Raw genomic sequence first — 25,319 nt, 5'->3', positions numbered from 1 at the left:
ACTAGTGTTTGCCTACATGAGGGCAAAAGGAGCGTCTGAGGTTCCGTGAGAATCTGACCGACATTTTGGGTATGTTCGAATATGGATGAGTTTGGTATCTACGAACCGCAAATGACGAGTTTAGTGGGTGTACGCGTTTTCGCTACGCTACTATGTATGGTTCGTCTCATTCTTGGGTATGTCCATCTGAACCCTTGGGTTCCATTTTAGATACGACGTCCATTTTGTCTCTTGCCCTCAAGTAGCCAGCGAACGGACACTGTCCGCTTCGTGACCCTGGGATTCCCAAGCTTTCGTGGAGGACACATGTTTCTTTGAAGGTGTCTTTTATGGTAAGGGGGCTGACACGGCAAAGGCAGATGGCCCCGCTTAAGGCTCATCTTGCCATGCCGTTTATTGTTTCAGTCGTGCATACATTAGGCACGAGTCCTTTGATCCTGCAATCAAGTTTCCGTTATTGCTCTCTACACTGTTTTCTAAACTGTTGTACATCCATATCTTTTTCCTTTGCATCTGTTTCTGTCCCTTCCTCTAATTCGTTATGGTCAGAATGGAATGTGCTTAATGTGCTTTTACAGTTGGGAACCGGCAATGCTGCTGTAATTATGTTTCGGGTTTCTGAAAACATGAATGCGACCTTTTTGAAGTTTATTATGGGAGCTAAGCTGTAACCTTTGTTCGCCATGCTGAGCAATGACGAAAATGTGTATAAAAGGAGCGATCCACTTGTGCAATTCGAAGCAGTCTCTCAGAACCTACACGTTGTGTACTTCTTGCGATTTCTGTATCCCTGCAGTGAATAAATGTTGATCTTTGACGCCGCAGGAAGTGTCCCGTGTCTCTGTGTTTTGTACGCCGGAACAGGTAACCCACGAGGGTTTCAGGTGTTGTCCCCTGGCACCGCTGGGCCTTAGAATAGCCCAGTCCTTCAACAGGCTTGTTGAAGGAACGTGCGTGGGCGCCCCTGCCTTGGCCACGAAAGGAACGAAACTCAGAAGTGGCTGGGCTTTTCGTGGAAAGACCCAAGGACTTGGCCGTGTCCCGCAAGTAATTAAAGCGCTCCAGCACACTGTCAGCCTTATCGCCAAACAGGCGGGGGAGAGGCAAACCCCAGTCAGAAGAGACATCGAGGTCGCCGGTGTCCTCCAGATCATCCACCCAGTCGTGCTCGGAGTCACATTGACGGGCAAGAGGGTCCTCAGACCCCTCCCAGTCATCCACCACCTCCGTCGCAGGAGGAACCGGTCGCGGCAGCAGAGCCGGAGCTGAAGAGGGGACAAACGGTGTTGGAAAAGGCGCCGGGAACGGTGTCGGCCGGGGTTGGGCCGGCGTCGTCTCCCAATGCGGGTCCCAGGTAGGAACAAAATGGTCCTGGAACCGGGGCAAGGGTGGAACAAACAGCACCCACTGCGGTGCCGGAGGCGGAGCTGAAGGCGGCGCTGGGGCCGGAGCCAGCAGCGCCGGACCTCGTGGCGCCGGGACCACAGCCAACGGCATAGGATCCTGTGGCGCCGAAGCTGGATCCACCGGCGGCACCTACACGCCAACAGGATCTGGACACGGGACTGCGGGGCCCGAAGGCGCGCCGGCGGGAGCCCGAGACCTAAAAAGGCGGTCCATGGTGGCAAGAAACTCTTGCACCTGTTCAGGAGTCGCCGACGGACCCGGGTAAGGCGGGTAGGCCGCGGGACTCCCGGGCTCCAAAGGAGCCGCAGGGGCGGAGCCCCTGTCCCCCTCGTCCGCATTCGAGGACTGACGGGGGAACGTCGGAGAGCGAACACGCTTCTTCGACTTCTTTTTATGTCGTCACTTACCGGAATCCGATGGCGAAGACTTGGGGCCCGCGGAGCGATGACTGCTGCCCCGCGAGCGGGACCTGGAGCGGCGTTGGGACGAGTGCCGGACCTCCAGCAGCTTCCGGCGCCGCTCCCTCAAGGCCTTCGGGGCCATGGCTCGACAGTCCCGGCAGGACCGGGAGTCATGGTTAGTCTCCAGACAGCAGAGGCAAATGGGGGTCCGACACTGACATGTTGCGACGGCAGGCCCCACAAGACTTAAAGCCAGGCATCCCTACGTGCACCAGGAGAAAAAAGGTTGAGACAAAAGTCTCAAAAGGGCAGTCAAACAGTGACTAAGGTACGTGCTCTATCCGGATCTGCGCTTGCTGGCTCGGAAAAAGAAAGAACTGACGTCAGCGCGCATGGGTGGTGCCTAAGTAGTCTCCGTGACGTCATCTCGGCGCTTGCGATGCCAGTGACGGGCGTGGAGCCGCACGACGCCACCTACTGACGTGCAGGGGTACTGCTACAGAAAACTTTCCGGATCCAGTCTGACGCCTGGGGATATTCTAAGGTAAGGAATCTATCACGAACGTGTCTCTTTCAGATCTTTAAGTATTATCCTATGTTCTCCCCAAAAGTGTTCCCAAAGTGTGGATCCACCATCAAAGCAGCTTACAATCTCTTTGCAGGAAAAGGGTAAAGTGAAAATACAGGAATTTTGGTTCAGTATATACTCTCTGACTACGTTCTTCTAAACTGCTGGTATAAAATGTGGCTTTTCCCATGTTTCAAAAATGGGGCATAATATACATTCATTACACAGAAGCAGCGGTTCAGTTGTAAGCCGTGAGGTGTGCAGGATCTCCGTAAAACGTACTTACTTAACTGCTGCTTCTTTGGGCACACAGCTGATACAAGGAAATACCCCACCCGGGAAGTATCCAATGGCATTTCTTAATTTCAAGTAAATATTCTAATGGCATTTTGTAACTTTTACTATGCCTATTACATATAAGAATCCTGTGACAGCCTTACTGTCATCATCATAATCATCATCATCCAGAATAGGCTCTGCCTGGCACATGCAACAAAGCTTTTTGCGATCGCAAACGGTGCGATTCGCAAAAATCGGCCGTTTGCGATTGCAAATTTAGCTTTTGCGATGCATTAAGGGTCAAGGCCCTCGCAATTTGAGAATTCGCATTTAATTGCGAGTTCTCAAATTGCGATTTCATTTAAGGAATCGCATTTTGCGATTCCTTAAATGCAATGCAAGAACCAATTTGAAGTAGCGATTTCGCTACTAGGGGGGCGCAAATTACCATGAAGTTGAACGTCATGGTAAATGCACTTTTTTCAAAGTTGTAGGTTACACACACACATGTCCTTGGGACATGTGTGTTCGCAACATTTGTGCACAGATCAATTTCAGGGATGTAACAGGGTGTCATTTTGACACCCTTGCACCCTTGAAATTGCATGAGCAATTTGCGAGTACCAATTGGTACTCGCAAATTGCGCTTCCAATTTTCCAGTCATTCCAATGGGCCTGTAGGCCCATAGGAATGAATGGGAAGCTATTCCTTATTTGCGAGTCGCTATTTGCAAGTCGCAAATAAGGAATATGTAGGAATCGCTATTATTATAGCGATTCCTACATGCATAGGATTTTGCGAATCCTTAATTGCAAATCCTTAATATTCGCAATTAAGGACTCGCAAAATCCTAGCTTGATACATGTGCCTGTTATATCACTAAGGTCTTGAAACATCAATCAGAAAGGGATGAAAATCTTGCAGACAGGGTAGGAACATGGGGCCATTATGCCAATGGCCCCTATCTTAAGTACTAGACTCACAGAAATATAGGACTCCCTCAGGCTTCTGTTTTAACTAATCACCTGTTGCTTGCTGCATAGGAGCATAGAGATGGTAAATAGAATTTCAGTGCCAAACGGATTGCACAAAGCTCTAACAGGTTGATGTGGAGCCCGGCTTCCGCCAGAGACCAGAGTCCTCTGATCTGCACGTCCCCCAGATGATCGCCCCATCCCAGGAGTGATGCACCGGTCACTACTGTAATATCTGGGTAGGGAAGGAGGAGGAGTCTGCCTGTGACCTATTCGCGGTTTGTCAACGTTGTGTAAGTCTGGAGATCTTGTGTAGTTCCCTCCGAGATCTGGACCAGGTCGGTGAGATTACCCTGATGCTGCGCCCATTGGAACTTCAGGTCCCACTGCAGAGCCCGTATGTGCCATCTGGCATGATTCACAAGCAGGATGCAGGAGGCCATGAGGCCCAGCAGCCTCAGAGTCAGTCTCACCGAAATCCAGGATAGAGGCTTTGGCATCAGTATCCTAGACTGATTATGCAGGACTCGCCGTTCAGGAGAATATGCCCGAAACTGCACCGTGTCCAGATCAGTGCCGATGAAAGGGAGCGGCTGGGAAGGAGCCAGGTGTGACTTCGGCACATTGATAGTGAATCCTAGCGAAATGCAGGAGGTTCGCTGTAGTCTGGAGGTGGGAGACGACTGCCTGGGACAAGTCCGCCTTCAACAGCTAGTCGTTGAGTTAGAGAACTCTAAAACTCCTGATCTCAGCTGTTGAGCTGAAACCACTGCCATCATGTTGGTGAATACCCGAGGGACACTGGTGAGAATGAAGCGGAGAACAGTAAACTGAAAGTGCTTGTGACCCACCATAAACCGCAGGTAGAGGTGATGAGCAGGTAGGACAGGAATTTGGAAATAGGCGTCCCCCAAGTCCAACACTACCATTCAGTCTCCCGGGTCCAGGGCAGACAGAATCTGAGCAAGAGTGAGCATTTTGAACTTCTGTTTTCTAAGGAAGTAGTTGAAGGCTCTGAGGTCGAGGATAGGACGAAGGCCTCAGTACTCTTTGGGAACCACAAAGTAGCGGGAATAGCAACCACAACCTATTTCTTGCACCAGAGCCCTCTCCATGGCTCCCTTGGCCAATAGAGTCGAGACTTCCTCCCAAAGCAAAGGAAGGTGATCCTCCATCATCCGATCATATGTAGGAGGCATAGACGGAGGGGAAGTCTCGAAGGGTAGGGAGTAGCCCCTTCAGACTTTTATTAGAACCCACCTGTCCAAGGTGATGTCCCGCCAATGGTGGAGGTGATGGCGTATCCTGCCACCAACTGGACACCCATGATCTGGGAGGATCTGACTAGGAGGGCTTGGAGACAGAGGAGGGAGGGGGGTTTGTGGCCTGACCTGACCTCTGGCTGCCCGACCCACAGGAATGGCAAGACCCATGCCCACAACTGTGATGTGTTTAATTTATATGTTTCCCTTATGTATCGTTATAGATACATAAGGGAAACATATAAATTAAACACAATTATAACGATCTCCCACACTGAAACCTAATGCAGTGGTAATGAATTGTCAATTTTTTTTTGTACTATTCCGCTTCATCGATATTTCTCTTCTGCACTAACTCGCCCTTTTACTTTAGGAATTTATTAAGCAATGCTAAAGTGTAATTCCTTGTTATGAACTTCCTTAATCATCAAGATCTGTTTCCTACTCTCCAGAGGTCAGCCTTTTATCGATGTTATTAATAATACCTCTTCTCTTTCTGCCCTCCTCCCCGCTCTGCATGTCTCCTCTGCATGCACTTCGCAACACCCAGGGATCCCTAACTACACCACGCCCCTCAGTGACCTCACCATGCCCAGTCACGGTCACATGACACGCTGATGTTCCGAACGCGGAAGTACAGCGTTCATTTAACTCGCGTACAGCACTCTTCACTCCGAGACACCGGCTGACACCGCACACGTCTGTGGCGGATCGGAATAGTACTCGGCACGCATCCTGCCTGTTGATTCACTCGGCGCTTCAACTGACAATCAATACACGGTACGCCTCACTGGACCACCGCAGCGGATCGGGGACCCGACCCTGCTCGCCAGGCTATCCAAGACCCATCTGATAGCCACCAGACCATTCCCTGTGTTTATTTAGCAGACGCCTTCAATGCTGCACCGAACCCGGTTTTCCCTTCATCCTTGCTGGAACCTGGGCTCTCCATGGGTATCATCCGCTGATTCCCCACCTTGCTTAGATGTTGTCCATGCTACGCCATACCGGTGTTTCTTCCCTTACACGCCAGTACTAGTTAGTTCTACCTTGAAATTACATCACTCCAAATACTTTGGCAACCCAGTCCTGATGATGGTCCTGACTAAATAGGACCGAAACGCCATCGACCTACCGTTCAGCACAACTCAGGGCGCACATTCGACTTTGGTTCTTAATAATCATAAATCATGTACAGTCGTTGTATATAATTACCCTGGCCGAACCATTGATCGCTGTATATAACTTTATACCACTTTGCCACTTTGCACCTTCCGCTGTTTTTCGCACTTGTCACTTGCGAGATCACTTTCTGTGTCACAAGCACAACGAGCACCAAGCCCCTTTGGGTTGCCATGACAATTTATGCTCACAGTGCTGATATAACTGTTCTGTATAAACTGTGTTTCTAAATATATGATGGCATGAGCAGCTTTGAAAAAACCAGCAGGAGTCTCCCTCAATGTATTTGCCTTCCTCATTGAATCCAGTTGAGACATTGTTGTTAGTCTTTATTTACTCACCCAGATCTCAACCTGGTGTATGGGTTATACTCCTGTTGTTGGTAACTAATTTAATTGGCAAGCATGTTTTCCAACAGACATTTACATACCTAAAAAGTAATATAATGTAGAAGAAACTATCTGCAGTCATAAAAAAATTATATAAAAAGATAATAAGTAGACAAACAAATGGTCCATTACATTCCTACCTCATATGTTATCTTCAAACTTGTTTGAAGCAAAATGGGAGTGAATTTTTGATGAACTTCTGCTGTTAGCCAAAGGCGGAAATTTGATTTTGGTTGAAGAGTATTCAATTCCTATAGGATGAAAAAAAACATATTATTACCCTAAATAAACAATGTTTTGGCAAAAAAAAGACATATTATATCATATTCACGATGGGATTAAAGAGGCTCATATTCTACCTCTCATTACTAGCCACCTCAACCACCACACTGAATGGGTAAATCGCATGGCTTTCATTTGAATGTTATTCACTAAACATAATGGCCCTACTATGATGATGCAGCAGCCCAATCTTTCTTTCACGCACCAAGCTGAAAATTCCCTGGAAGACACTTTTCTTTAGCTGAAGTAGCACAGTAAATAATTGTTTTGTAGAAAATTAGACCTATCACTTTATAGATATGTTTTCTGCATATCATAAAGATTATCTTGAGTATTGAATTGTTATATGTGATGGAAATGCTGCTAAATACACTTGTGAAATATGTTTTGAAATGTTTCTCTTTGGAGATAAAGAGTCGCAGTTTGCAAACTTCATTAATGCATCACCCTTTTAAAGATGAAGTCAGATGTGACAGGAAACATACTTTACACTGAATTTAAGCACCACAGATGCTCATTCTAAAGCTCATCTTAAAACCATGAATCTTTACTAGTGCTAAGCGCAAAGGAGACCAAAATAATAAATACTGGTCTCTTACCTTTATGCGTCTGTGCGCAGGTCCCTTTGCCTTTATTGGTATGGCTCAATCTCAGCCACGGAGGTGACAAGAGATTATCGCCACAGTAGAAATAAGCAATAAAAGCTAAAGCATACACACAGCTCCACCTCTAAGTCCCACACTCATAGATCAGTTCAGCCTTCCTACAAATACGTTTTTTTTCTATGTCTATTCTAGTGCTCTGAATGCAAAGACTAAGGAATGGAGATGCCAAAAAGGTTGTGTTGATTAAGAGACATGGGTAGAAGATTCAGAACAGGGTAACAGGTTTTCACTTTAGCACCTGCTGCCCATTCTCTCTGGTAAAAAGATTACAAGGAATTCATTCTGAGGAGGAAAGAAACTGCCAACACGTTGGATGTAATATAATTTAAAAAAAATGTATTCTGACTTCAGTGTTACCGGACACCCATTACAGCAATGTTCATAACAGGTTAGCAGTAGTCTTTTTTCAAAACCCCAACCAATAATAAGTTCCAGTAGTAGTTTTATCCATTTAAAACCCAACCTTCCCTGCCCAAGTAAGTTGAGGGTTGATAGTTTCTCCCACATATGGATTTGGCATTTCTAGTCTCATGTACATGAACGTGGTTTTCTCCTTCATGGATGCAGACACGTTCAGAAATTCTAGTCAAATAAGTACAGGGCTCTCAATTTCGGCAGTTATGTGATTTCTCACTCTTTGCTAATACATTAGAGTACCATTATAAAGTCACCTTTGTCTTTAATCAAGTGTCTGGAAAGTCATTCCATAGTCATAATATCCCCAACATACCACTCATTCAGTGTGGGAGCTGGTTTTTATTTCCAGTGTTGTGCAAGCATCATTTTTGCCATTACTGATAATTGGAAAATCAGTGACTGTTCTTTATTTCTCAAGCCCTCCCAGTTCTCAGGGTGAAAACCTAGAAGCACTATCTATGGGCTCATTAGGTTGTGAACACCACCACATCTTTCTTTGCTATGAGAACATCCTTCCAATAAGTGGATATGTTTGGACATTCCCTCCAAATATGACCTGGATCTCTATGGATCTAAAGTCCCTCCAACATCTGTCAGACACTGACTGATTTTACATAGTCTGTCTGGCTTTATATACAAATAATCATTACCTTAAGATAAGATTCTTTATGTAAGATTGTTTTATTTATTATTCAGTTTTCAAGCCTTTTCAAGTGCTTCCACAATTTCCTTCCATTTTTCACTGCATCCCCACTTTGATTGTTACGTTCTCCCCCAATACTAGTTCATTTAATTTAGAAACCACACCTTCTCTACCTTTCATTGTCATTACTAGATTCTCAAACTTAATCAGTGACCTGTTGTCTGATTCTTTTTTGTGGGATGTGTTGTCCAATGCCTTAAATGTTGGTATGAAAATCTGTCTGCATGATTTTGCAATTGACAAATTACTATATCTGGCCATTATCATAGAGGTCTGCTAAGAATCTACATTCCCCTTCCTTTTAGGCCTGGTAGTCATTCCCCACATTAGCTGATGTAAAACTTGTGCTGCAATAAATGGGTGTCAGTGGAGAGCGACATGATGTTTAGTTCTGTGCCAGAGTAATATAATCCAATATCTCCAATATCTCCAATACTATGCTCTTGATTTGGCTATGATAAAGCCTTTGGGTTCTTGCCACCTTAGGTAAACACAGTATACATTACAGAATTCTCTCTGCTACTACTCTGTCCATATGTTCTGTCCATTTGCACCTAATATCTACTTGAGTACACCTGTTGCTATTTGCCTTTTATCCAGAGATGGGATACATTATAGTAAGTTTTCATGTCTGGGAATTCTAGTCCCCATTTAAGCTTTGACATTAAGATTTTGCAGGATACCCATGCTGGTTTCCCTTGCCATACAAAATCCACTTCTGCCTTACCTTTTGTAAGCCATTGAAAGTGACCTGTGAAATTCTGACTGGAAAATATAGAGCAGTCTCTGAATTACCATCTATATCATGGTTATGCTTCCCAGCTATGAGTATAGTGAGTTCCATCTTTGCGGGTCTCTCTTAATGCTTTCTATTGATGGCACAGCCTCACCTTAAAGAGATTGTGGATATTTAAAGTGAGACATACCCATAGTTATTTCAGTTACCATACTGCAATCCTAAAGGGGGTTGACACTTTAAGAGATTACAAAACTTATTGAGAGGTCTGAATGAGTAAGAGCTAAGACTTTGTGGAGATAATTTTATAACAAGATACTGTTCTGAAGTCCTCCAACATGCAAAGCAGTTGGGGAATTGAGAACAGAATCAGGGATTGGAATATGTCATCTACAAACAGTGGAATTATATGGGTAATAGTTGCAAATGCAAACCCTCCTATTTATATTCGCCGCCTGGCTCATTGCTGCTGGAAAAGACTTAAGGCCATCACAACCAGGGTGATCTGGCAACCTTGTGCTGTGCCAATCTGTATCCTAAATGTTTCTGGCAATAACCCACGGACCATAATTCTGAGTTTATGATTTGTGCATGGGGCTGTGACCTTTTAAATACAGTCTTTTCCCATTCCAAATGTCAGCATAACCTTAATGTGAAAAAATTATGTATTTGGTTGCTTAAACAAAACGTATCAACATGATTTCACTAAACTACATTAAAAAGAATAAGTTATTAAAAAGTTATGAAACCAAGAGAAACGGAATTACGATTAAACATTAACTCTAGACACCAGTGAGTGTATTATGGCTTTGTTTATTTACCTTTTCTAGGGTAGGAAGCCAAGCAATAACAAGATGTAAATTCTTCAAACATAGCCATTCCCCTTCTCTTGCACATTCCTTTAACGTCTGAACGGCCAGGTCAGCTTGCCCCTGACCCATAGCAACCTGAAAAAGTATTATTTTAAGAGTAAAATCACATCTTATACAAACATTCAAGAGAGAAAAGCATTACTGGCAACTTACAAAAACAAATATGATCTTTCTAAAAAAGAACTATGGCAGCCTTACTTCTAGGATACCTAAATCTATCTCACTTGGAGAAGTAATAAGAATATAACCTTTTAGAAGACAGTGTCTTCATATCATCTATTCTCGATAATAATTCAAATACTTTTAATCTCTGTAGGAATTTTCAAATACTGATGTGGCAACTGTGCAGTGAACGCAAATGGTGATAACTTTATTGAATAGGTAAACTATAAATAACAAAATAATGTGAATGACAACTCTACTGCATCAAATATAAATGTACCAAAAGTTAAAGTGAGCTGTTTAGTAACTATTGAAAACCATCAGTCATGAAGTCTAGCAAGTTAAATGTGATGTTGTCACGAGGACAGCGGGGACGACCTTATCCAAGGGGTGGACTCGTGGGAGGCTCGAGATGTCACGGACCGTGTCTTTTCTACTCCGCAGGGAGACGAGTGGACGCCGTCACTAAGGGAGGACGCAACACCAGACGCCTTCCCCTTTAACTGGGAAATGCTAACAGACAACCACGCCCCCTATGAAGATGACGCGGTCGACCAACCAATAAGACCACAAGAGGAAGGACTCGGGGTGTGTATGTACACCGGAGCAGGAGACGAGGTGGCGAGAGTAGGATCGGAGCAAGACTACGGAGACCGGAGACGCGAGGAGACTCGAAGGAGTTAGTCGAAGGAGGAGAAGTCGGAGACTGGAGGACTCCGCACCGACGCTTCACCGAGCCGTGCCCAAGGAGGAGCGTGGCTGACCCAGGTCCGTGAACGCTTCACGGGCTGGGTCGGGAGGCGGGAGAAGGCTGAGAAGTAACATCAGTACTGCTTGCCGCCTCGTTTGTACATAGCTAACGTGATTGCCCCCTTCTCACTTGCACCCCCTTTCACACCGGACGTATAGAGAGGTTTCTTTTGGCACCTGAGCACCGAAGTGTGTCCCTCACCCCCCCCCGGGTCCTTTAAGAGTATTTTACAAAGGACGTCATATTGACCCCAGCCTCTGTCTTTGTCTCTCCCTTTGTTGGGTTGCCGCCATCCAGAGTCCCCTGTCTTCCACGCCGGGACCAGGAATCGAACCCCAGAGACGTCTGACGCCGGACCGATAAGCTCCCCTGGGACAAGAATAGACCTCGAGGAAGATACAATCCCTAGCGATCCATAACACCCTGGCTGCTTTGAACACTCGAGACTCTTTAAAAATTAAACCCTCTCTCACTAGACGCCGAGTCTTGCGTCATACATCGCACCCGCTCACAGATGTACAGGTATTTCTTCTGTTCTAATATATTTCCCACAAAGTCTCTCTCATTAAAAACATGTCAACAGCAAGGAAGAACTTGCTACGGTTGAAAGAGAAATCAGAGCTATAGAAACTATATCTGAAGTAATATGGGGGGGGGCGGCGGTAATTAAAGGTATTACTGATGTTGTCTTATTGTTTTGTAATTTGGCTAATTTTGCAGTGTGACAAGCCGCACCTTGTTATGCAGGCAGTGTACTGTATACAGTGATAGTTATTATTTATCTCTGCACTGCAGAGTACTCGTCCTACAACTCTCGTGGGACACGGGTAGGATACAGAACGCCATAAGGCCTTAGAGTCTGATGACTTTCAGAACTGGAAGAACTACTATCAGACCAAACATCAAGATTGCATCCAGAATGTCATAAATCTGGTCCAAAGGGAAGGACTGCAACGTGGTAGTGCTCCGATGCCACTATGAACCACTATGTGAGATCTTAGGATCAAGAGATAGAAATAGAGTAGATACCAATTTTGTTGGTTCAATTCCTGCAGCAGGTGAGCCAGCAAAAGCATTCTTTATTTTTCTTTCCCTAAAAATTAGTTAAGGAGGCATGCAAGTTAATACTGGGTTGAGGATTGCATCCCTCTTGGCAATACCTCTCCATTACTCTTCACCTTTTGAACCCACTCTATTGAATTTTACCAAGAAGAGAGAGGGAGCCAATATGGGGGCATGGGAAAGGGTAGCTGGAGAATAAACTGGAGCAATCAGCAATGGTGAACTCAGAAACAGAAGTTCAAAGCCCTGTCAAATTATTTTCCAGATTATTTGGCCTGAGATTTTATTTCTTCAGTGATCCAAGACCATGACACTTAGGAGCTAATTTTGAAGTTGACTGACAGAGTTTAGTCTGTCAAGGCAATGGAGTAAATTACTCTGCAGCCTTGATGGACTAATTGCCTGCCAAATTATGAAATGTCAGTCATCCCGGCGGACATTTCAACTATTGACAGAAACCACCATCAAAGGGGTTCCTGCAAATCTATTGGAACTTTGCTGAAAATTTAAAAAAACAATGTCTTCCTACCATGGGAGTCATCTCCCATGGCGAAGGGGGGCTTTTTTATTTTTTTACTGCCCCTTACCAAAACCTGGCGGTGAAGGGCAGTAAAAACAGATATATGTCTTCCCATCTAAATTGGGAGAGTGGACATATAGCCAATACTCTGACAGGCCGTGGCCATGGCAGGGAGCGGAGTGGCCATATTAAGGTTTGCCTGCATCTAAATTTAGCAGGTGGACCACTATGTTGGTGGTAAGTATACTTGGTCAAATGGAGTATCCTTAGCGCCAAGATATAAACCAGGCCCTTATTTACTGGATGGTTGATCGAGGACCGATGAGAAGTTGTTAGAGGGAGTGGCCGCAGTAGAGAAAGAGTAGGATTTTTTATTTGATGCTGGTGTTACCAATCTCTTGCATCTGCCTTGACTCAGTACTGGTAAAATAATTGTTAGGGGGGTTGACCAGGCTGAGACGACTGCCACTGCCTGCCTTTATGGCTGAGCCCTAGACAAGCCATAAAACGTGAAGTACCGCTAATGAAATTGCCTTGCTGGTTAGGCCACACCAAGAGATCTCCGTGTGGCCCTGCTTTTCTTGAAGCATTTAAGAAAGGAATCCGCCTTTCCATCAAAAAAGTAGCTCTATACCGAACAGCATGTCAATAGGTGCAGCTGATATTCACTCAAGAACTACAGTAGTGCACTCCTTGAATTCATGAAGAGCAGTACAGTGTCTGTCTGTCTGTAGAAAGCAAAGACCTGGAGGCTTTTAGCTGCTCTAACCTATTGTCAGGGGCATTGCTGGAAACAAGTTTAAATTAAGTTGAGGAAAAAACATCTGCTTTACGACGTTCTCTGCATTAGAGTAGCGGGAAAAGAGTTCTGTGTCAGTCGTAGAAAGCCTAAAATGTCTTGCTACCGGATTGTTGACAGCAGTAGCTGAAAATGGCTTCTCTCAAAGGCCATAAGCGGATCCACTGAGGTATAATGAAAGGGAAGTAAATTTCCGAGAGTTGAAGGATTTTCAGAAGTAAATCTGACTTCACCCTGCTCACTGGCAAGCAAGGTTCTAAGACATCTGCTGATTCCTAATGACAAAAGATTTAAACAAGTTAATCTTCTCAGTAGAAGGGCTGAAGAGTCAGCAATTTTGATCTCAAAAGAGATATCAACACTTCTCACAATTTGTATGTCAATATAGAGCCTTGTGCCAATATACTATCTTGGCAGTAAACTGTCTGCTACACTATCGTTGAACTTTGTATGTTGAAAACTCAGCATAGGCATATCCAGGGCATCTGAATCAGAGCCGAACAAGGCTTCCATGTGTGTGAATTACTTAGAAGCAAGGATATGCCGCACAGGAGATTAATCCTCTAAGGTGACCACTCTCTTCATAGCTGTGACAAGAATCTGTACTGTCAAAGTAGGTTTTTGGGGTACTTCGCTGGAGTGGTTTGTGAACAGCACTATCAGCTGCATTGTCCAGGGAGCTGCAGGCACTGGGGTGGGCAGAGGTGGAATGGCTAGTAACAACTGGTTTCTGACGAGGTTAACTAGCGCTGAAGTCAGCAAGGGGCCAAAGTCAAACGTCCCTGAAATCACACTGGTAGCAGTAGCCACTTCAGACAGTGGAGGATCAATCTTAAATATTTGTAAACCATCAGCAGAAGGAGCAAGACATTCATATTGCAACTTCTAGAGCTCTAGCATGCAACGGCTCAAAAGAAGAACAGAATAATTCAGAGTTGAGGAACAGCACTGTCAGGGACCTCTTGTTGGAAGTGGATAATCTCACAGAGGAGGAAGAGGAAGGAGCCTTTTTGTTCCTTCAGATACTTCTCAGTGTATTCCCATTTCTTAGGGGACATACCTGAGTGTGGTAAGAGCCTTGATTCCGGTCAGTTCTTACAAGGAACAGACAAGTTTCCCTTTTACTAATCGCAGTGATGCGCATAACAGCACTCTTGTCACACTTGGTGGCATTATATTGGAGTCTGAGGCATCCACCGTTTTCCTGAAGAGGATAAAACGTATTCAACTGGCACTCACAAAGTTCTATTTTACTGATTTTTTTCATCAATAAAATTGAACACTTTTTCTTCAAAGATATGAATTCATGCGTAAACAGATAGTTAATTCAGTCTTCTTTTTATTACTTATTGGTGTAAGCTTCATCAATGGTGTAGTGTTTGGTAATCACACTACATGGCCATCATGGTCTACAATTATCCATAGTTTTACAACACCCAATGCATTTTGGGACTCGCGCTTCATTAGACGATAGTTCCTAAAAACATCTTTATCAAATGACACAAGATAATACTCAACAAGCAAATTTCATCTGGGTGACACAAACATAAGAACTTAAGTAAGAATGTGAATATGAGATAATGTGCTTGTGAGAAACCTAAAGAAAGTGAAAACGAGAGTGAAAAAAGAAGAATGCAATTAAAAAATGCGTTCTAAACCAATCTGTGGTGCTAATGACTTTAGTAGATTTACAAAAATAAACAAGCATTTGCAATGCAATAGGTCTTGCATTAACGTGAGTTTAAGCTATTGGCATTGTCAATGACAATGCCTTTTATTTATGTTTTAAAAACAAAAAACAAAATAAAAGGCATTGTTATTTGCAATACCAATAGCTCAAACTTGCATAAATGTGAGACCTATTGCAGGGTAAGCTAGTTAAGTCTCTTTTTAGAGCCCTTAATCCATTGTGTACCCATTCAGAGCAGGCTATTTGGTGGCTAATCAGTCATTCTGCATAGTATCAACCCAATAAGGCAGGGGTTGCTAACGTAGTACCAGGAAGACTTCCCTGTAACAGGTTTTCTAGATTTAGACACGACAAAGGTATATACATTTAATCTAAATAAAACTAGTTTAAATATTCAGTGGGTAACCAGAAAGTTTTGCAGGTGTGGCTTTCTGTCGAACACACAACACCCCTGAGATAAGGTATCCACGTACATTTTCCCTAACTACCAAACAGATGGCAATGAAGAACTAAGTAGCTTACACTGTACAGCACCATCCCTCGCCTCCCTCACTGCTGAAGTGGAGATGAATGCATCGCACACGGTGTCCCTCACTGCACTGCACCTTGCCTCCCTTTCTGCTGCAGTGAGGCTACTGCACTGCGCACTGGTACCCACACTGTACTGCACCCATCCCTTGCCTCCCTCACTGCTGCAGTGAATGCTCATCACTGGACAGGGGGCTTCCTCATATGGCAGCAGAGGGTTATCATTGCACTCGCAGACTACAAAACTGACAGAGCAGTGGGGCGCTCATGTGCGTTTTATTTGAAACTACCTAGGCCCTCACAGTGCAGCAGTGACAAGTAGTGACTGAACCGTACCTTGCCCCCACAACACTACACCAGAGACAAGGTGCCACTGAACATGTACCTGCATTGCTCACACTACAACAGCAGCAATCAAAGTGAAGTGAGGGGAGGGGCAGGGTGGAAGAGTCACTGCTCACCTAACCGAGCAGCACTCACCAAAAAGCAGTGATGTTGTGTCTATATTCCTATTGAGCCTCCCTCACGCTGCAGCATGGGCCAGAAGTTACTGCATTCATACCTCGACTCTGATACTAGCAGTGGCAGGCTGCCCTTATACGTCGAGCTCTCGTACTGCAGCAGTGATCAGATGTTACTGCATTCACTGCTCGGCTCTGACTCTGCCGCACTGATTAGCTGGCCTCGCACAAGCTGATCCCTTGAGTCATAGGGCAGCAGTGGGCAGTTGTTACTGCATTCATATTTCGGCTCTGTGGCATAGATTGAACCAACCGGTACGTACTTCAGGCTTTTGGGCTGTACCAGTGACCGGTGGTACTGCACTCACTGCATCAGCTCCCCGTTACTGTAGCACCAAGGCTTTCCCCATATACTTTAAGTGATTTGCCCAGAATCACAGGATGTTGAGCCGACGCTTCGGTAGCTCTGGTTGTTCAGTCACATCTCTACTTTTTTTTACCTCAAACCAACATTTGCGTTAAGTAAACCTCAATATAATGCTTAATTAAAATAAATACAGCAGAGAAAATACATCAACAACTTGGTAGTCGTGATAAACATTTGCGCTGCATGGAAAAGTGTTGAACAGAGGAGATTACTGGATCAATCCATTCACTCCTTCTCAACAATGCATGCGTGTGGGTTAATAAGAATCGTTCTAAGCTCCCTTTATGTCGGGCTAAAGCAAGCACAAGGCACTACAAAACTATAGTGATAATGTTTTGGAGGGCGCACTGCAGAAGCGGAGGGGCTCTGGGCCAGGGCCGGTTCTAGAACGGTTCAGTGGCCCAGCGCTGATTACCCGATAAATGTGCTGTATAGAAAATATACCTGCAGGTCTGCGGGCTGTGAGGGTCGGTGAGAAGTAGGGGGGGGTGCAGCGCACTGAGTACAGGGGTCACCAGTAGCGCCTGGCCTGTGACAGGGGGAAGGTATCATCGCAGCACACCCTGACTCCCGTTCAGCGCAGGATTTCTTCTCAGGGCTTTATAGTTTAATTTGGCATCAGTATAGCGCTGTCTGCGGCCCATGACCCCAAAGCGCTTGTAAATGCCGCAATCCTGAGAGAGGGCCCTTGTTGTGCTGCAGAGCCGAGCGACCTCGGCCGTGCTCACTGAAGCCCGCAACGCTGTCCGCGCTCATTTCACAGAGCGGAGAGTCTTTCCTCTGCAGCCCGAGTCCCGCACCAGGACTCTGACCCTGCGTTTAGCAAGAGTCTTCCTGAAACGGCTCGGAAGTGTGCTTTTAAGGGACACTCGCCACTACTGATTACGTGAACGGTTCAGCGGGCCAGCGCCGATATTAACCGATGAGCAAATGCGCCAAAAATGTTTTTTATTCAGTAAGCATTTTAATTGCCAAGAAAGGGCTCTTTTTAAATTATTTGTAAATGCTTCCACCGTCCCTCTAAAATCATCTTGTTAAGCATTCTTCTGTCGGAGTAGCTGCGACTTGCGGGAGGTGGTGGGGGATGCCCCGGGGAAATGAGGTGATTTATGGCAAACATAAAGCGCGGCCGCCCGGCACAATTCTAATCATCCAATGCTGCCGCTGTAGTTACAGAGGCTGATCCCACAAAGGAGCGTCTCCAGTTACAGACGCAGGGGGTGATCTCCAAAAGAAATAAACAACGCTGCACACTGCACGCAATTAAAACAAGTGCGAGCAGAGCGGATGAGAACTGTAGCTAGGCGCCGCTTTTTCGGGACTACACGGAAGTCAGCATAGGATCAAGAGCAAACCGAAAGCTAGATAACAACAGCAATGATACAGGTAAACCAATCACAAGAGGAAAATCACATTACATGGAGTTTGAGCCAACATACAGATTATTTCAGGTCTCGCTGAGACAGCGCATGCAGCGCATGCGCTGCCAAGGCGAGACCTAAAAGTAAAAACGTAAAAATAAAAAAAGTTTAAAAAAAAGGTCTAGCATGTCCTAATTGCCACTGCAAGAAATCATGAACGAAAATTCAGGCTCGGTGTATTTACGTGAAAGAAGAGTAACGTAAAAGAATCCTTTATAATAGTATTATATAACCAGTGAACCATAATGCGTCTGCTAATTACAATGGCTACTCAGATAAAGGTGAACACAAATCGTTCGACCCCAATGCGCTACAGTTTAAAGACGCTCGGTACCGCATGGGTAAATGCCATTCAATTAGTGAACATAGTGAGTCAGACCAAATAGTGCTGGCTACTCAAATTAGATAACCTCTTTGACAATGTAGAGCCCAAAGTCCAATCACAACATCCAAATTCATATTTCAACACGTACCTCATGACGGGTGACAAGTAGTAGACTCACTGTTCAACAAAGTGAATGCTGTGTGAACCGCCATGTTCAGCACAGCCCAAATGTACACAAAGTGTGCACAATAGAAAACGGATAGGACGCGGCAGGCGAAAAATGTGAACGCCATGTTAACCAAGTAAACTGCCACATTTCGATGACGCAGGGTTATGACGATTCTCTTGGAGTAATACACGGGTTACTCTTAAGGATTAAGCGAAAGCTAAAAAAAATTGAAATTAAAAAATGCTCAAAGGGAAGACAAAGTGCAGAAAAAGGAAAAGAGAAGGAACTCAGGGACAAATTCCAAAATAACAATATAAATCCCTTTTGTTGGAAACATCCAGCAATATGTAATAAAACTCTAAATGCAGGTTTTAGATATAGCAACTAAAGTTAATTCATTCATCGAGCCCCTTTGGGCTAACAGAGTCTAACCGGTTTATCCAGTAGTCTTCTCTTTCGAGAAGGTGTTTGTGGTTATTCCTCCCTTTGTTTATGGGTACTTTTTCTAATATCAAAAATCTTAATTGGTTCTCATTATGGTTGAGGGTATTAAAATGTGCAGCAATAGTCGATTTAGGATTTTTAATGTGGATATTACTCTTGTGTTCTGTCATCCTCACTTTCATTTTCCACTCCGTCTTACCCACATAAGCCAGTCCACAGGGACCGTTTAATAGGTAAACAATATTCATGGAGTTGCAAGTTGATGTGGTTTGTAGTTTGTTGGCCCTTGAGTCGGGTGCATGATGCTCATCCCTTTTTTGATGTTAATACAACTTGCACAATTAAGACAAGGTGTAGTCCCTTCATATATCTGGCCAGTGTACTCAGTGGTTTTGATAATAGTTCTTTTACAATTCTTGTTCTTTGATAGGTGAAAAGTGACCAAATCTACTTTGGTTTGTAACATTGGCCAATACTTTAAAATGATATTCTTAACTTTTTGACTTCTGGTGGAATATTTTGAAATGCACACAGATCTGTCACCCTTGTCTCTTGCTTTTTCTCCTCCTTCGAGCAGTTGTATCCCGTCTTTGGTTTTTGCCATTCAATGGCTGTTTGTATTAAACTATTTGGATTTCCTCTTTGTTTGAATCTTATAATCATCTTTTCTTTGCTGTTTTTGTACTGTCCCTCACGTGATGAAATTAGTTTCAAACGAAGTAGTTGAAAGTACAGTAGGTGTTTTTAGAGAGCTATTTGGTGAAGGCAATACATTGTTGCGGTTGGTGGGTTTAAACAAAAACCCAAGGGGCTAGTCACCAATCTTGTACTGTTATTTCTACATCAAGAATGTGATTTTGTCTGTGCTAATATTGTGGGTGAACCCAATTCTCTCATCAATGGTGTTCAAAACATCTGTAGCCGATTCCAAACCTGGTTGATCGTCCTTCCATATTAGAAAAATGTCATCAATGTATCTCCGAAAAACAATTTGATTTCCGCATACATTTGCTGAAAATCTGAGGCAGTGTGAACATGTGCATCTGCTCCCTGCATTACAGACATTATTTAAAACAGAAAACCTTTAGCAATGACATATCCCTTCTTCAAAGAAAGAAAGATATTTTCAAGAACATTTGGTAAACTATTTCAAAAGTAGATACACTCTTTAGAAAAATGGAGGGAAATCTAGATCCACAGCAGTCGCAGGGAAAAAAGGAACAGATGTTAGCACATAAAGTGGTATCGTATGAGGCTATGTATCATCACACACTGTTGAGGAGTAAAGCCGTCGCTGGAGCTGATCCTGCACCAGTTACCGAACCTGTGGAGCTATTGCGATGAGAAAGGCTTCTGCACTCAGTCTATACCTTGTTCTGGTTCAAAAATGAAGAATCTTCTGGAACAATTATCAACCAGAAATATGTCTTAAAGCTTCACTAACAAAGAGTGCTTGAGAGTTTTGAAATAAAATTAGTTATGTATAAGTCCAGAAATTTCTAGTGATACAAGTACAGCATCTGTGATGGCCTGATCAAAAAATAATATGACAGACTTCAACTGGATACCCAGGATGATATAAGATATTAACCAAATTCTCTTTAATTTCAGATAGAATGCCTCAAATCTAAATGGGGTGTGGAAACCCTCTCAATGGAAGATCGGCAGCAGCTTTATAAACTTGGATCAGCATCCCCTCTCACAGGCAACATTCACTGTTGGGTAGCTATACAATTCTCTCTTCCAAATTAATGCCGCAATATTAGAGAATAAGGGGAAGCCATTTTACTCTTCTTGGTGGCTACTCTCAGACTTCAGAGGACAGCTTTTACTTTATAAGTCTGCCCTGGTAATATACAGCAGACCTATCTGGCATTCATATCCTCCCTACCTTCCTTGCTACCAGTCTTACTCTGATTTTCTTCTCTTTTCTCTTCTGGTTTTATACTACATTCCTCAATTCTTCTTTGGTCATTATGTATGTATGCGGTATTTGGACACCTAGCCCAAAAAGGGAGAGGAAAGCTTTATAGGATCAAAGGCAAGCATATAATGTACTAGTGGTAGGAAACGTCACTGGTTATTGGATTATTATTGCATTGTGATGTAGTGTTCATTAAAGAGGTGTGTCTTCAACTCTTTGCTACATTAGAGCAGCATTGGGTTGGCCCTTATGGATACATGGATGTTGTTCCAGATCTTGGGTGCATAGATGGAAAAGGTCTGCAGCTCTGTTTTGAATTTTCTGCAGTTCTTAGTCTCCAGTCTAATGGTGGCCTGGCTGTGCAGAGACCCACCAGAGATGGTGCGCTTATCTGCAAGATAAGCGAGGGTGTAGTTATGATGGCTCTGAAAATGATGCAGCTGCTTTAGAAAATGGTGTAGGCCAGGAAGGGGAGCTAATGGAGTTCCGCAAGGATAGGTGTGATGTGATCATATTACTTAAGGCCCAGGATGAAATGTGCTGTGGTGTGCAGGATGGCCTTAAGGGGTGCCAGAGTGGAGTCAGGGAGGCCATGGGAGGACATTACCACCATCCAGATGCAAACGCCTGAGGGTCTGACATGGAGTTCTGAAGTCACTGAAGAAATAGTGTAATAGAGCTAGTACCAGGCTGTCTTTGTTGTTTGGTAATGTGTTCCAAGAGGGTAAGGTAGGTGTCGAAGGTGGGATTTAAAGATGTCACAGTTCAGGTCATTCAGCCAAGTTTGCACTATCTCTTGCATGTTGTTCTTGGCAAATAACAAGAATTCTGTCTTGGTTGGGTTGAGCTTCAGGTAGGCACTGGACATACAGGTGTGGAGGACTTCGAGGAAGTGTATAAGGCGATTGATGTCTGAAACATAGTAGACAGAAACCCTGAAACCGGCCCTAGGATGCTTGTTTCCAGTCCAGGGAGGACCTGGCCTGGCAGTTCGGGCTGGACTGTTCCCATAGGGCACAGGGTCAAGACTGATTTGCATATGGCTGGGTCCAAACTAGAATGGCATGGTGAGCAAAAAAACGATGGATTTAGGCCCAGATCTCTGTACTGGGGTGAATGTATGACATTGTTCTGCATTCTGTCCATCAATAGTTCATTCTGATCCGAGGCATGACAGGGGAGCCAGGTCTGGTCTGCCAGCACAGCTATCTGCAAGACTTATTGTTACCATTTCTGTTACAAAACAGATGTAGTGTGCTTTGGCTCCACAATGACAATTATTTCTCTCTCACCTCATGCTACTGACTGTTCAGGGTCTCATTTCACCTTCCAAGAAGTGCTTCCAATATAAATACATGAGCGACAATGTCATATCTGAAAATTACCCTCAATCATGTCACCATATGTCACATTCAATTCTGCATCTCCAATATGTATTCTTTACAGAGAGCAATTTTCGGGGTAGATTTTCCCCAGTACTGGCAATGACAATAACTGGGGCTTTGATGTGGTAAATAGCATTTGTGCCTGCAAAGAGCCTTGTGCATGCCTGTTTTTGCATGTATTACAATATTAAGACAGACCTACTGGTTTTGCCAATGATTGTTAATTAAAAGCCATGTAACACAATCCATCATATATAACTAATTTGATAACGAGGCCACATTTGGTGGACCTACAGCCCTGCAAGCTCAAAGAAAGCTAGACATATGGTTACATGGGTTAGCCTAATTATGCCACCAACAAGTCTGGAAACAAGCAATTGCAATCTTTTGGGAAGAATCTTGCACCATCAGTCCTCGCAACTGAACAATCCCAAAGCATATTTCACTCCATCCTCCCCTGCGAAAAAAACTCTATCCCAGAAGAATTGCATCTGAGACAGACAATGAGTGTGTCAGGAGCAGTGTGTAAGAGAGATGACTTGACAGCTTGAAAGAGCAGCACAGACAGCCTGTGTGGGACACATGGCTCACCTCCCATGCAAGTACATAACCCTCAGGATGTAACCTGAAGGCTCAAGGGTAGTAGAGAGTGGAGGGAACATCACACTCAGTGCACCACCAACCCCTCCCACACACCCAAGAACAAGAGCACAGTTTGTGCTCTTCTTCTCCCTCTCCCAACAAGCAAACCAACGATGTTCAAGCGGGGAGAAGAAAAGGAGATAAAGCAGCAGCAAGTGTGGCTCTCCCTTACTGCCTTGGTCTAACCACTGCTACTTTCGCTGCAACCAGTGATAAGTACAGGAGCTACCACACTCCGTCTTGTCACTCAGAGCAGTAGCAACAATGTGCTTCTAAAGGTCAGTCATGCTCTTGGGGGCCACAGGGTTGATAGTGCTCATAGGTGCTTAAAGAGGCAGTCTGGTCAGTGTTGTGTAGGTGCTCTCCATGGGTTTGGCAGAGGAGGGGGTATGTGAGTAGAGGATTTGTGGGGAGAATCACGTTAGGTATGCCTGTGGAAACTCCCGTAGCTGGGCTCCAGTATCTGGCAGGTTCTCTGGCAGAAGAGGTCAAGAACTTGGTTTTTACTTCTCTTTCACCCCATGATCCAAAGGCTGGCAGTAGGTAATCTTTTCTTAACTACCTTGCAATGCAGAGAAGATTTTTTTCTCCATCCCCTGCATAGCAACACCACTTCATTCCATGGCAACATTCAACTATATTCCTTTTTACGTCTCGCCTACGCAGCACGCTGTATAGGAGGAGAACTTTAGCCATTGGTTCCCTTTCTCGCCCAAAAACGTGCACGCGTTCCATTGCCTTCAATGGCAATGCGTGCACGTGTGGCGATTACCTTGCAGGAGCGAGCGGCAGCGCCATATGGTATCAATTATCGCGCCTTGCCGCTCGCTCCCGCAAGGGAATTGCGCAGGCCCCCTCCTCTCCCCCTGCTGCCGCGCGAGGCGCGCGCGCTTTTGCTGGTTATTTAAATAAGGTGGTTTGGTGATCCGGAACTGTGGCTTGCATTTCTAGCAGAGCTACGGGAATCTCAGTTACTGCGGCTCATCTTGGATATGGGCTCCAGCAGGAGTATTATCTCGCGCCTCTCTATATGGTGCGCAAGCTAGACCAATGCACTGATACTATACAAACATGTTAGTTGTGGGATGATGACCTCAGTGACCCATTGACAAACCAGGAGTGGATCATAGCATGTACACAGGTCAGCAGCCTCTTCTCTATCGGCCCTATTTTGTGGCTTTACCTTCCTTGATCTTTTACCTAGGACTGTAACGTTAGGAGCCTTGGGGCAACACGACATGATACTCAAGCTGTCTAGACCGAGACAGTTTCCACTCTGGAAAAAATAAACTATGTAAAAGAACAAGATAAAGGCGCTGAGAGAACGAGCGCCAGTGCATTCTATTTGAAACATCTTCCCAACATACTTGTCCCCAGATCATTGTTCTGGCAAATATCTCCACGCTGCCCTTGCTGCGCTCTTAGCAATAACCTGGCACTCTGTTGTCATCGCTCTACCTTTCCAGACGACTTCCGGTTTTGCACGGCCTGGCACCCCTCCCATCCCTTCTCGTCCTCCCAAAGAAATTCAGCTCATAGGCGGAAAAGAATTCCCAAGTTTTAGAATTGGCGCCTATCGAACGAGCTTCCAGAGATGTCCCCACCAACCTCCAGGAAGTAGCCGACATCGGGGTTAGAGGAACCAAGGTACCCTGTCGTTTTTTTCCAAGCATGTATGGAGTACTGGTGCATGCTGATAAAAGACTCCTCCTTGGTACGACTTCTATTGACACATATGCCGAGGGTGTACGGTGCCTCTTTCGAATTGCGTGACTGAGTTCTTCTAGTTTTCGGCAGGCACAACTTCTTTTATGACATGTTATGAAGATGTAGAGATGATTATATTTCTTACACTTTTTTGAAGGCGTTTCTATAATTTTTTGACTTTTTTATAAATTCCTTTTTTTGTGTTGGGGAAAAAATTGTTTATCGTCTCTGGGATAACATTTTTGGTATCAATTTCGGTGCCTTGGTAAATGGCTGCAGCACAGGAGTCGCATTTCTTGGGTTTGTCTTGCCTCGTCCTGTGAGCGAATACGACCCCATAAAAATAATAAGGCAATCACCAATAGTCAGCGTTGGCAGACATGAACCATGAAACTAATGTGACCTGCCAGAGTCCTGGCAAGATCAAGGGCTCCAAGATGTCAACACTGCAAAAGCTGGAAAACCTGGCAGTGCGGATCTTCTACTGCGGACCCCAAAGCCCTGCCATGGAGGGAGAGGCAGGGCCACAGGGCGTGGAACTGGTTATCGAGTCTGAGAACCTGATCACCTGGAACGAAGAAAGTGAGTTTTGTGTTTGTCTTCCTGTCACGTGATATGTATCCGTTTGGTGAAAGTTTGATGGCTGCAACTCACTCACCTTCCAAAAAAGCTTTAAACCTTTTAGCTGATATTCAGAGAGTTTTCAGTGAAGAACAGACTACATTCTGATTCTTCCAACACATTCAGTGAAGGGTAGAGGCCAC

The 25,319-nt window shown here is 44.6% G+C and overlaps 1 protein-coding gene across 1 annotated transcript in view; it reads right to left on the bottom strand.

Annotated features, from left to right (window-relative positions):
• DYNC2H1 (dynein cytoplasmic 2 heavy chain 1) overlaps positions 1–25,319 on the bottom strand; it is a 1,714,832-nt gene that overhangs the window by 371,535 nt on the left and 1,317,978 nt on the right. The window contains exons 78-79 of the mRNA XM_085621461.1: positions 10,088–10,213; positions 6,604–6,714 (exon numbers count right to left, since the gene is read on the bottom strand). Coding sequence (XP_085477587.1) covers positions 6,604–6,714; positions 10,088–10,213 — 237 coding nt within the window. The remainder of the gene's footprint in view (positions 1–6,603; positions 6,715–10,087; positions 10,214–25,319) is intronic.

Source organism: Triturus cristatus, chromosome 8 (genome assembly GCF_964204655.1).
Source record: "Triturus cristatus chromosome 8, aTriCri1.1, whole genome shotgun sequence".
NCBI classification, from domain to species: Eukaryota; Metazoa; Chordata; class Amphibia; order Caudata; family Salamandridae; genus Triturus; species Triturus cristatus.
Note: the sequence above shows the minus strand (reverse complement) of the source record. Positions and strands in the feature narration are given on the sequence as shown.